Raw genomic sequence first — 14134 nt, forward strand, 5'->3', positions numbered from 1 at the left:
CAAGAAACTCAATTAAGAAAAGCAGTCTCTGGACAGATTTAGTCTCTCTGTCCTTGATCTGCAAGTCCAAAATACTCCCCCCCACCAACCCTTCAGTACCCCCCCAAAATGCAGGCTCAGCAGTTCAAAGCTATTGATTTCACCCTCTCTTTAAAGTAGCTGGTTTTAGAAACGCATCTTTTCTCCGCAGGAAGTGTAGATAGTAAGATGTAGAAATATGCTGCCTGAATTGTAATTAGAGGCCTTTGGATTGGGCAGTGGCAAATTGCCTTGGGGCATTCCTTTTTCCTAGAGAAGCCATTATGTCAGGAATCAGACTGTACCGTAGTGAACTCTTCTCCAACAGGTTGCTTGGCAAAACGTACCTCCTTGGGATTTAAGTTATGGAAGGAATATACCAGTAGCCTTCAAGGGGTTGGGTACAGATCGACTCCTAAATGTAAGCAGACAAGTGTTGAAAGTGATGCATTATGTCATGCTAGCATATTGACATGATCAATTATATGTTATTAAACAGCTCAGCTAACTGAATGATTTACCTTGTGTTTAACTGCCTCTTTCAATTAGAGGGAGTAAATGCGGGGAACTGGGCCACAACAGTGGTAACCATATATTTTCTCCTGTTAACACCAGCGATTCTGACACGCAAGTGATGGGAGTGTTGGCGTTTGGCTGCAGGCTGTAATGGGCTCGTTTAAATGGGCTAAAAAAAAGTGATTAATGATTAGGAGCAGGGGCTGTTACACAGCTCACAGCTCCTTCCCTCAATGCATTTCCATTTATGTCAGCTAGCTGCACACTTGGGAGGTGTTACTTCAAAGTAGTCAACACTGTTTACTCTGCTGCCATTTGTTTCCATTTCATAAGTCCCTTTGGTTGCCTCAATACACCAGTGTGTTCCTTTATAGTGTAAACTGCATCGATGAAAAGAGGCTTGTCCCCAGGATTTCTTGGTGTCTTGACCAAAAGCCCAACTGATGACCTTTCCTGCTAAGATACCTTATCTGGTGGGTCTCTCCGTACAGGCTCCTTCAGAGGGTGGGGGAAACTGTTAACTAAATACGGGGAGTGAGAACCTTTGGATCCTGGCCTTCTTTTCCTGGGTTGATTGGGAAAATTAACTCTGTATTATTAGCTCAGATTTGAAATGAATCATTTCAGTTTCTCTGGGCTCTCCCGTATCTGCCGCTTACCTAATATTTATACGCGGAACAAGATGCAGCTGAACTCAGGTTTTGTTGGGTTTTTTGGCAGATGAAATCAAATGAATGGAAAGGGGCATATTAAATATTATTTTCTATTGGAAGAGCTTTTAAGGAACTCACGGAGCCTTTCGTTGGTCAGCCAGGAAATGTCTGTTAAACCTTCGCTAATTAATAAGCATTTAAAATTGCAGAATTTGTGAGCCAGTGTCACTTTGCTATGAACAAACTTCGCCGAATGGAGTGTGTATGTTTTGTGTTTGAAATAAATGATTGGTCACAGCATTATTTCACAGTTTTTTGTTAAGGATGCCAAGGTACTTTTAATTTTTATCTTGGGTATGTTTTGAAAGTGAAAGGTTTTATTCTCCGTCACCAAAACTTTTCTACTACTTCTTGTTAATGAAAATGTATAATTAACACGCACTAATATAACCCGAATGCTAAAAGGTATCAAAGAAAAAAAGGCTGTGTAGTGAAATGTGTAGATTTTAAACAGCAATCATATTTTTAGTGACATCATTTAAGAAGACTGTACCGATGCCCTAAATTAAAAGAATTCCCTGTTCCTATCAGTCTTTCTCCCAAGTGAGACCCTAATAGACCAGAAAGTTGCGGTGTTGTTTCTGGAAACGAAAATGAAAAAGGGTTCCTCCAGTAACAGCCACCCACGTCCGCGTTCATCCCCAATTAGGGAGAGAGCAGATTCCAGATGGCGTGAACTTTATTATTTAAAAATCTTGGGAAATAATGGATTTCTGTCATCTGGATGGGTCAACAAAACATCTGCCTCAGGTAGTTTGCAAAGGCTAGTTATTAAATCGCCGACCAGGAGCCTTGACAGCGTGTTCTTGTCACACCGAAAACCACACTCTCCTAGGTTTTGTTTTTTTGTTTTTTCAAAATCTCTCTTCGCTGGTGAGATTACCTCCTTGGACTCATTTAGATTCTGATGGACTTGAGCACTTTCTGGAAGATTCTGCTCTTAAGTGACGGTGTAAAACAGTGTTTTTTCTTTAGCCTTGTCCAAGATTTTTCTACCCTTTAGTAAATACTGCTGTTGGGCAGAAAGCAAAGGTTTCAAAGGAACCTCATCTCCATATGGTTTTACTCGATAATCCTTTATCCACCATTTTCAGCTCTCATTCCATTGCTTTCTTGCCTGTGGCTACATTTCTATCTCTGCATCAATTAGCACAGTGATTTATACAACAAGCAAGCAGTTTAGAGGTAATGGTACACAATTAACATCTCATTCCACCATAAAGGGTATGCTAAATACCCCAGTCATTGCTTTCTCTGCTTGGAATTGAAATAAGTGTTTGTCCTAATTCATATGCTATCTGATGTGAAGTGGGCCTGCTTTGTACTGCACTACACCATTAATCTAATTATAGATAGCTGCAAATGAAGTGCTGTCTGAACAGAGAGGCCGAAGAAAAATAGCGCTTTTGTCATGTAGCATGACTCTGGAAAGCAAGATCGCACTTTACGTGGCAATCCGGCAAAATGGAAATCTGAATAATATTGCTGCCTGTTGCATCTTTTCTAATTACGACGGCATTGTAAACACAACCGGGCGCTGATATAAATAGAGCTGTAGATACGTTGTCATGTGGCTTGTAGGAGAAAGTCCTCGGAGTGCTGTTGGAGTAAATGATGCATCCTGATTGACAGCTACCTTGAGACTGCGCTGATGGAGTTGTCAAAGCATTATGCTAACAGCCTGCTCCAGTGACTGCAGATGTACAAAGCTCTTCGGCTCACGCAGCTCTCTAACTGCTATCTGTTCATTTCACCTTGTTCGTCTGGGTATAGCTCCAAGAGAAGGACATCTACAGGCTTTAATTCTGTATGTTTTTAAAGAACCCCCCCTCCCCTCCCCCCCAAAAAACCCTCTTGTTAAGCCTTAACTTAAAGAGGAATGTATTTTGCATGGCTTTAACCCTCGGTATGTGTTTGGTTGGTTGGTTTTTGCAGGTTAATTATGTATCACACAGTGAATTGAGTTTTTACTATATCTGGTGGTTTTCTCTCCTGGAGGCACGCAGTTTATCTTTATGTTGTGAATATAGGGTCGTCATTTTGGGGGCCTGGTCCTTTTTCACTGGGGCATTTTCTGGTATTTTCCCTGCTCCTCTTTAGGAATGTAGATGTGTTTGAATCCATCCATAGCTGCTCTCCGTTCAAGACTGCTGCTGTCTCCGGGGCTTAAAGTCTCATAGAAGAAATCTTTGCCAGGAAAGAAATATTAGCGCTGAATCCTCATTTCACATAACATGAATATTTAGTGACCTCATTAAAGGCATTCGGTCCTTACGTCACAGTATAAAGAGGATTAATGAAAAAGAATTCGTGCTAATCGTTCAGCAGGGACAGCGTTGTTTATTTTTGGCTCAATCGTAGACCGAATAACTGCTGTCTCTGGCATTGAGGTGTCCGACTGTTGACATCACTGAGGTAACCCAAAACATATTGGGAATATTAGGGGCTAAAACGTGGCTCCTCTAAGGTTTTCATGGAGAAACTGACATTTAAATCAGTTCAGATTTAAGCTGCGAAAGGAACGGTTGTTTCTTTGGAAGCTAGAGCACGTATCCCTCCCAAAAGAATGACATGAGAGATTTTGAAGAATGGCTGGAAATACCGTTAAAGCACACTGCAAATCCACATTTAGTCAGCCATCCAAGCAGCTCATGAATCACACGTGTATATTGCTATATCGAATTGTTCTGTAAAATCCCCGGTGGAGCTGGAGGGCTTACAAGTAAGGACATGGATTTAAAGTACATAAGAAGGATCAAATGTCAAACGAGTGCAAGAACAAGCAGGATGCTATTTTGTGATGGTTCTTATAGCTGTCCTGTTTTTCATAGTAGGATATCCTGTACAGTCTACAGAGCTTCTGGTTTTGGGGGCTGTTTTTTTTTTTTTTTTTGAACAGTGTGGTAACAATGGTTAAGATGTGTGTCTGAGACCAGCCCACAATTAGTTACCGGGTTTTTTTCATGTTTTACTCTTTACCATTTGTTGAACTGAACCAACAATGGACTCTGTTAAAAGGGAACTATGTACTAGTTTTTTTTGTTGTTTAGTTTTTTAATCTAATGATCTCCTTTTCATATTCCTGGTCTGGCTTTAGCTTTGCATTAGACACCACCGAAAATTCATTTGCTAAGAGGGCAGCATCTCTTCACCCTCAATCAGGCCATTAACCAACATCCCATTCTTTCCATATTTTTGGCCCTTTGATTCGGGACTATGACAGTTCTGTCAAAAAGTAATACCTGTTTGGTGCTGTGGAGTAAACTGTGTAGGCTCCATTCGGTACTTTTTTATTAACTTTGGCTGGGAGACTTGCCTCCTGAACCCCTGCTGAGCAGAGTGGTACCCGATGACATCTACTGATGAGATCCCAGCTGATCCACGGCAGACTCCATGACTACTAAACTCGACTAACAAGCCACTTAAGACTTAAGCAGATGTTTCTCAAGTTTAGGCCAATGTAAACCTTATGGCCATCTCTAGTATGCAGCTCTTTTCTCTCTGCCCCACCTGAAAACATCCCATTCCGATTTTTATGTGTTTTTCTCCACGTCATAAACCACAGTCTTCCAGCAAAATATTCCATTAAATAAACATGCCCGTCGAAAAGCCGTAGTGGTACCCCACACTCCCCGCCTGTCTCCGCGAGATTTCCGAGCTGCGCGGCCGTGCGCTCCAGCTTTTTATAATTAAGAAAAACAAATAGGCAGCTGGTTTGATCACGAATCTTGAAATCCCAACGTACATGCTAAAGTGACTGGGTTTTGAGGCAGCCAAAGATATGATTTAAGTGGATTCGCCTTCTGATGGCCTCTGTCTGCAGTTCTCACCAAGCATCTCATGGCGATAGGCCCATATGCTTCATCTGAATTTACAGCCCAGTCTTGGCAGGCCCCCTCGGGAATGGGGGTTTGGTTTGCCAAGAAATTGTTTCAAAAAGGGATGTTTTCGTGGGTATTCTGGTGGGGTCCAGACAACAGTAGCCTGACATCAAAGGTAATCTTAAAAGGAGAGCCTTCTCTCTGCCTCCTCTTTTTATATTCAGAAAGGTTATTTTTGAGCCAAGGGTGCCAAACAAGGCCTTTCCGGGAGGAGTTTACTGTTGTTATTTTTTCTCGTGATTACAATAACTTGCTTATCCACCAAACAGATTTAAGAACAATAAACAAATACAAAAGGAAAAGGAACATCTCATCAGTAACAAAGACCTGCATTTGAAGGCGTTTCATTTTCTGATTCCTTTGCATCTCATTCCAAGCAAAGCAGGAGCCCTACAGAGAGAGGGGAATCAAACAGATATGAAAATTATAAAAATAGTTGAGGGATGGCTCAGGATTTTATCATTAATGGGGAGAAGTAGGGCTTCAGTGCAAGTAGAGCAGTTTATATCTGCATATGTTGGAGAGTGTAATGGAGAAGAAACTTTACTTTTAGGTACTGAGTGTCCACTATACTGAAATGGGCTAAATTACCTTTTTTTGTTTGTTTATTTTCTTCTTTAAATTCATGCGCTTTCTGATTTGGATGTCTAGTTTGAAGGCAGCCCCCAGATATTTACTTGTTTTGATGTGTACATATCTATAATTCTATTTATTTATATTGATGCCTGTTTACTTGTTTTGATGTCTTTCTCCCTTCTAGACTGTAAGCTCTGTGTGGGCAGGGGTTGTCTCTATTGCTGAATTGTACTTTCCAAGAGCTTAGTACAGTGCTCTGCACACAGTAAGTGCTCAATAAATACGATTGAATGAATGAATATTTAGCTGTACATTAGGTTCCGGTTAACTTGATCCAACCTTTGTAAATCATGGTGAAGTAGATGGCCTACTTCAGGGCTAGTTCAGAAGGCTGATTTTCTTATTTCTCTGAGTCCTAGAATTGTATTTTTTTTTTAATTTTCAAACTATGGATACAAAGCAGAGAGTAACCACAGATCACTGAAACTGCAATTTGGTGTAATTATATTCTCTCCCACTCCCTCATAGATTTAATGAAGGACTTTTAAGTACAATTTATCTTTGATAAATAGTCCCTCTGAACAGAATGTTTATTAGACTGACAGCAGAATGCACTCTGCTAGCTGTTTTCCTTGCCACTTATGACTCAGATGAATTTTAATAGGAGGAGAAAGCTTTTATTTCCACTGTAATTTCACTTAAGGATCATATCCCTCAGAAACTGGCAGTCACTTATATGTCTTGATTGTAAAACACACACCCAAGAGTAAAGAAACACGCAGAAGATGTTATCATTCACCCTGTCATACTGTCGCCATTCTACTCACGATTTGTGCTATCAAATCTGTATGAGTGCCTCATCTCGCCCCCTCAAAAGAGTATTTAAAAAAAAACACATCCTGCGTTCATTTTAGGTAAATAGCACACAGAGATAAATAACCTTATTTGGCTTTTGTAACTGGTAGCTCTACCCTCTAAATGACTTCATGATGCCCACAGGAGGCTTCAAATTACAGCTGCTTTTTGCATACAAAATGATGCTGGCTGATACCTGCGATATGGAGGCTCCCCGAGACAAATAATTTTGGTATGATGCCTAAAACCTCCGGGAGGTGGTTTCAACTTCACTAAGAGCATTTTTTCTCTATCTCATTCTTGTTTGGTTGCCCTAAATTGTGGATTGAATGGCATTATGTTCCGAGCAGTTGTTGTCGTTGCTGTTTTGCCAGGTGGGCAACCTGGACCCTGCAGAAGGGACACAACCCAGGCCAGCGGTTGGAACCTCCCTCCGAAAGGCACTTTTGAGAAACCTTTCTGGCCAGTTCCGATTCCTTTTCTTCCAGCGGTCTGGTCCAGGGCTTCCATATTGTTGTCGAAGTAGAAGTTCAGTCGCAACCAACACCGCTCCCCATAATTGAACAAACACGGGACGTATAAAACAAAAGCTACGTGTTCCGGGTTTGGTGTTGTATGACTAAAATGCAGATGTGAATTAAAGGTGATGTTCAGGCCAGAATGCTCGTGATTGAAGCCTTTTGTTTAAATTATTGATGAATAGCAGTTCTCTGGCTTCATGGTGCGACAGTGGTTTGGGACAGAAACTTGCTGCCATCTACTGGTTTTCAGCCTTCACCGTTACACACATTCAGGTGGCAAAATCAAAGCTAAGTTTCCTATTAATTGGACAAAAGTTTTTCAGTGGGAAAGAGAAAAGGCTGGAAAATGTGGCCAATTTTCCCCCAAAAGTTTGAATGGCTCGGTAGGGCTTATGAATCACCTGCTGCCGACTAGCTCTATTTTTTGCAGGGTCTTGTGCAATAGTTCTGAAGAACTATTCAAGTCCTCTGCCTTCAAATCTGTAAATGTACATTTATATAAAGTAGCACCTATTTCACAGATGCCCCAATATCAAGCACAGTGAGTGAAAACAGTAGTGAACTCCCCTTTATTGACAATACTTGAAGTGCTTCCAGATTTTAATTTTCTTTCTTTCTCTTTTTGGTGAAGTATAAATTGCAGATCTTGACCAAGCATGCCGCTGAGCTGAACCGGTTCATGTTAGAAAAGGTAGCGGAGGACACGAGCAGTACTTTGAGATCCCCAATGCCTGGAGTTATGGTTGCAGTTTCTGTTAAGCCTGGAGATGTGGTAAGAAATGTCTTTTGACTGTGAACTGGCAAAAGTCTCAAAATGTCATTCTCTCTGTGGGCCCCTCTCCCCACATCCCCCTGTATGTTCGAAAGTAAACATCAGGTTCCTTGTACCATTTCATTTCATAACACCCCGTTCGTTAAATTCAGATAGTTTAAGATTAAAATCGTGGCCCTTATGTGTCTCACTTTGCTTAACCCATCCTGATTGAAAACACCTTTGGGGTGGGGAAGAAACATTTTGTCACTAGGATTAGGCCTAAATTTATTTGTTGAATTGTCATTAGGGAAAATTTGCCCTTTTGTGGCAAAGTGTTTTTCGAAACATTGTCATGTAGTATCACGATAGCTTTGTGTGATTGAAACATCATTGAAGGGAGAATCATGCTGAGAAATAAGTCTCTCAGGACGGCGAGGTCCTTCTCTTGGGGTGAGGAATAACTGTCTAATTGGGAAGAATCAGAGGGAAAACTTCTTCATTGCCTTATGCAGGATCAAAAAAAGTGCATATTGCAAGAACTTGAGAATTTTAAAATTAGGGTGACATTTCTAAATTCTTCTGTTTGGTTACATGGAGCATGGTCTGCAGTAGACTTTTCTGTAGACTAGTTATTTTAGGCAAATTGTGAAAAACCTGTAGTGGTTGATAGAATGATCCTCCTAACACTGCATTTTAAATTCTCTCTTTGGAAATTCCTCTTTAGTGAGTCTAAGAAGACAGTAAGAAGTGCCAGTAACCTGAGAACTAGAGAAAATTGTGTTTTTTTGTAACCACAGCAGACTGGAGAAGGGATTTTGAAAAGGAACATAATTATTTGGGGTGACTGTGTGACTTACATTTTCTGTTTCAATTGTGTCTTTCAAAGATGCCCTCTTTGAAGTTTGCATGCTCTATTTTTTTTTCATAGTGAGATATGAAACCCCAGTTTTTCTGAGAGGGCAGTAGTATATATCAAATGAGCCAGCACCCTAGAATTGTGCATTTGGAAAGCAAGCTTTGCTCTCCTAGGCAGCTACTCATATACTAAAGTCTTAATGTACAGAAAAACCCAAAAACCCCCTAAATATTTAGGAACAGTGATGAAAAATGTAAATTGGGTCTGTGGGAGAAAAAAACAACTTGATTGGCATTTCCTGGTATTGCCAAAGAAGACTCAAGAGGAAGCTAGATTCTCTTCTGGGGCACTAAGAAATCTCCCTTTCAAGTCATAGACCTCCCTCCCAATACAGAAAGAGCACGAATTGATAAATAATGTCGAGAGATTTTCTTTTTATTCTTAGGGCATCGGGTGACAAAAGCATTTGAAAAGCATAATCTGTGTTTTCCAACCTGACCTGTCAGTGCTAATTGTTTTGGCTTTCATTACCAAAATATACTTGTGCTGTTAAAGGGTCTTTAACTTAAATCCTTCTAGTTCCAGGATGAGGGTCAGAAATTGAAGGAGAAAGATGAAGTAGTATCAGCTATCTGTGCTGAATAAGCGGTGGAGTGTGGAGTTCAGATTACATGCTTTAGCAGCCCGTCAGTACTAGCTGCACCAACTCCTGCTCCCAGAGGAGCTGTGAGCTAGCTGGAAATTACAGATCTCTCAGAGAGGCTGCCGTTCTTTTTTTCCTTTTTTTCCCCCCCCCCAGCACTTTTTTTGTGGTCTGATTTCCAGAGTGAGTAAAATAGGTTTTAAGCAGCCCTTGTAGTTCCCATTTTACTAGTTAGTAATTAAATGGTGTGTGAGAACAGTATGGCCGGAAAAGGAGAACAATGAGATATCCCTGATCTTGGAATCGTCAGGTAGTCAATTAAAAAAAAAACAAACCCAGAATCTTAAATAGGGGTTTCCAGTATAGTGGTTTAAACCTAGAATCTGTGAACCATTCTTGTAGAAGTTAATCAAGGACTATGCCTTTGAATCAAATGGAGCTACTGTTTCCAAGAGTTCTCGCTAGAACTCAGGGCCAGAGCGTCCAATTCCACCATCAGAGCTGACTTTACAAGTGGGAAGAAATTTTGAATGAAACGCCTCATAATCTCTCTGCCAGTCACCACACTTCCCAATTCTGTTTGGGTTTAGCTCTCGGGTCAGTCAGGTAAAAGCATACGCTTGCTTTTGTTCTCGTCTTCCACTCCTAAAGCCAACTCTGGTCTTTGTTCCAATTCCTTTCACACTGTGTACCTTTGTGCTTGGATAAAACATTGTTCTCTTTTGAGTTGATGTTTGTGAAAAATTTTCTGGACCGCTAGTGCCTGAGAGAATGAGAGCTGAGATTGTTAAGCGTTTCTCATAGCTCATTATGGGCAGGGAACGTGACTCCTAATTTTCCTGTATTGTACTCTCCCAAGTGCTTAGAACAGTGCTCCGCACATAAGCGCCTGATAATCGGTTTTCAGTTGAATCCTCCTCAAGTAACAGAAATGCTAGAAATCCACCTTCCAGGGCCTCGTTTGAAAGCATCCTAGGAAAGTGGCTAATTGAACCACTAGAGTGTTGTTCAAGGCTCCACGTCATTTAGACAGCGGGCAGTTTGTTTTCCTTCCTTTTCTCCCTTCATCATACAAGTCTCCTTTGCTATTCCTCCAGTTAACTCAGTCAAGTCACAGGCAAACTCCACATAAATCTGGAAGTCTTCTGGATTTCTCTTTTAAAATTTATGCCTCTCCTCTTCCATCCATTTATACTCAGATGGACAGTAGCAACAGGTTAGTTTGGTGGCGTGCTTTTTAGAAAGGGCTGTGGGGGTCAGGGAAAGTCAGAACAGAGCGACAGGGTATGTGTGGGAAAACAAAATGAAGAGTCTTCTTTGGAGTGTAAGAAGCACACTTTCAGTTTGGTGATTATCCTCAAACACAGTTAGGTGCAGAGCACAATGGGGGAAGCCTGAATGCAAAAATCAACACTTTGTTTTTGATCAGGGACAGTTATTGGAAGAGACCAAATGTGATTCTCAAGAGGTAATTCCTTCCCTCTTTCCTGACTCACAGGTCTAGTTGGGGCAAAGTCCTGTGACTAAAGTTGTTTGAAAGGCCTTTCAGTAGAACAAAAGAAGTTCAAATATGGTTAAAGAAATGCTTCCACTTTTCCGCGCACTATCGATTCATTGACGTAGGCCCAAGGGTGTTACTTATTTGATCCAGCAGTGAGTGCATTTCTAAAAATCTTACTGCATTTTTATTTCTTTCTCCATGTAGCTGGCAAGCTGTGTGTTGTGGATGCGTGCATTTATTTAGACCAGCTGGGAACAGGTAGCCTTAACAAACCAGATAGATGCTGCTTAGTAAACAGATTGGTCTCCGTAGATGATCACAATAAAAAATGAATGTAATTTTCATTCACAAGAAAATGACTTTGGATTAAATGGTAAATTTGGGTTTTACCCACACCCAAGAGAAAATGAAAAAATTATCTTTGCAGTGACTGATTTTTGACTTCTTTTTAAAATGACAATTTTTCCCATAAATTCAGTACTGTTATAAACTAGAAACTGCCGCTAATCAAAGCTAACATTTTCTGCAACACTTTTTTTGGTGCCTTTATCTTAGTCATTGTGGGTTTTTTTTTTTTAAATGGTTCCACCGAAGAGTCGAAATCTGTAAATTACCAAAGTTCTTGGAAGTGATCACTTTTTGCACATAGTGTGTCATTTACCATCTACAGACTTGTTGTGCAGAGAAAAGTCCCCAATGTTAGTTGACTTTAAAGTGTGAATGTGAATTTCTAAAATGTTAATTGTGCACCTGGCTATTTCCACTGTTGACCTTGTTAACCTTCATTTCCAGTTGTATTTTGGACTTTAGAATTTTGCATTGTAAATGCTCATTTTATTAAACAGTACATCCCGTAAAGTCGCCTTTCTAGCAGAGGCCTGATTCTATTATTTTTCTCTAAGGGGGAAAAAAAAAGAAAATAGAATGGAAGAATTACCTGTTGCTTTTCATCCTAACTACAATCATTGCAAATTTTCTATTCTGGGTTAGCTCTGAACATTCATAAGGATTGATATCATGGTGAGATGGGGGAAAAGCATCAGTGTAAGACAACTGACCTTTAATACTTATGAAATTTACTTAAGGACTTTGCCTGTAAAAATAATTGGGTTGATCATTGCTTCAAACTATTAAAGCATACGCGAGATCGTACTAGATTGAAGAATGCACATGGGAAAATGTAACAGCCAAATATTGGGAGTAAGTTGGTAGACGGAAATAGACACTTGTTTTGGTGTTTTTTTTCCTCCTTCCTGTATGATTCCTTCAAAGGCAGTGTTCCTACTCTTATCGACAGTCACATTTATGTGGGAAACACCCGTTACATGTTTTGAAGTTGTTCCCATTGTTTTTCATTAAATAATCATTTACTTTGGTATAGGGCAGATTTGAATGAAAAATACAACAGATTGACTTGAGGAATTAATATTTGTGTTTTGTCTTCTGAAGGTGATAGGATTGATCTAGAATCATCAGTATTTCGACCATCAATTTAGAGAGGAGGTGATTGGTGTTTGCGAGAGTATTTTACATATTTGTTGCTTTCAGAATGTCAATTTGATCCCAACTCTATCTCTGTTTTGAAGATATTTACCTTGCCCTGCCAGATGAATCAATTCAGTCGTCTACTTCCTTTAATTCTTAGTTTCTAATTCCCTTGACTAATCTGGCTAGAGTAATTTGGGTTTTGATCATTTTCAATAAACTGTGCAAACTCGTTTTTCAAACCATTTATTTTCAGGAGTACTTTTTAACAAGACACACCTGCTGGTGAGAACATTCCCCATTCATTTGCATCCTTAGTATTTCATTTTGATTGTATTTCAGTGTGGCATTCATGGTCACTGTCTTTGAACTTTGCACCGTGATTGCAGGTGAAATTTCATTGTCCAAGTCACAGACGCTACTCAGTGGCCTTAGAGAATAGCAATGTTTGCATTTTTTTAAGGCTTTTTTTTTAGGGCCTTTTTAGGGTGTGTCTGTTGTTTTCGTGTCACTCTTTGAACCAGTTTCCACATCCTTAATATATAAAACAGCTTTTGTCTCCTCAACATAGTTCGAGGGCCCTGTTTTGCTGAAAGGCTTTGCTGCCCGGGATCTTTCACCAAAGTGGTTTCTAAAAGATCTTGACACCAAATGGTGCCTTCGAAGGAGCTGTATAGCTTTCGCCGCTCGTTTCAGATTTTGTGCTTGGAAACAAAAGGACTCCACCAGCCCAGAATAACTTTCTAATGACTCGAGGTATTTCACGCACAAAGAGGGCTGCGATGCGAGGCTGCTTCTTCCTTAATTTGAACGTGAGGCGCTCTCCTTGCCTATTGCAAGATTCCAGCGGGTCAGAGTTCGATGAAAATGGAGCCTGAGGGTGGGCCCAAGAGATGCGTTTTATGGCCTGATTTGGGGCAGGACTGAGGGACGATGCTGAGCCACCTTGGGCAAGGCCAATTCATTCAGGTTACACGTAAAAGCTGTGTAGTAAACAGAAGGAGAAGACCTAGTTATTATTATTATTAATAATTGTGGTATTAAGTGCTTACTGATGTGCCAGGCACTGTACTAAGTGCTGGGGTGGATATGAGCAAATCCGCTTGGACACAGTCCCTTGACCCACAGGGGACTCACAGTGCTAATCCCCATTTTACAGATGAAGTAACTGAGGCACAGAGAAGTGAAGTGATTTGCCCAAGGTCACGCAGCAGACAAGCGGTGAAGCCGGAATTAGCCCACTCCCTTTCTTTCACAATTTGATGATCTTCGTTGTCGTTTTAGAACCGGCAGGTCTCCGGCAGTCTTGTCCTCTCCTAGCCGTGAATATGCTGGGGCGTAAATCCATGTCGCCTCTTTGGGAAATATCAGAGGAGATGTATCAGCCGGTCCGCCAGGCTCAGAAGGAAGTTATTCAGAGCAGGATCTAGCAGGGCCTTTTAACCAAATCCGAGATGACTATTTTCCTTGTGGCTGTAAAACGGCACCTTTCTTCAGATCTCAGGGTCTTAAAAATGCATTGCATTCGGGCTCCTGGGTTCTAAATGGAACATCACAAAAAATGGAATGGAAGGATTTTCACTTTTGCAGACGAAGCAGCGGGGTTGATATTGATCCGTCGTTTTAGGGAGCCCCAGCGCTCCAGAAGGTGAGACCGTGGAAGGCCCCACCAGCCCCAGAGCCTTCTGTCTAATTTGGCAGAAAAACACAGAATGTAGGACAACAAAAGAAGGCTCCTTTTCCCTGAAAAACATAATCTCCTTCCTCCTCCTCACCCTGCTTTCCCAAAAAGGGGGCTTAATTTTTCAGCTGCAC

General features: G+C 40.8%; 1 protein-coding gene across 1 annotated transcript in view; it reads left to right on the forward strand.

The window, feature by feature from the left end:
* The window catches only part of PCCA (propionyl-CoA carboxylase subunit alpha), a 334301-nt gene that overhangs the window by 306838 nt on the left and 13329 nt on the right, over positions 1–14134 (forward strand). The window contains exon 20 of the mRNA XM_038759418.1: positions 7712–7852. Within this exon, the coding sequence (XP_038615346.1) occupies positions 7712–7852 (141 nt within the window). The remainder of the gene's footprint in view (positions 1–7711; positions 7853–14134) is intronic.

This window comes from Tachyglossus aculeatus, chromosome 17 (assembly GCF_015852505.1).
Source record: "Tachyglossus aculeatus isolate mTacAcu1 chromosome 17, mTacAcu1.pri, whole genome shotgun sequence".
In the NCBI taxonomy this organism is placed as follows: Eukaryota; Metazoa; Chordata; class Mammalia; order Monotremata; family Tachyglossidae; genus Tachyglossus; species Tachyglossus aculeatus.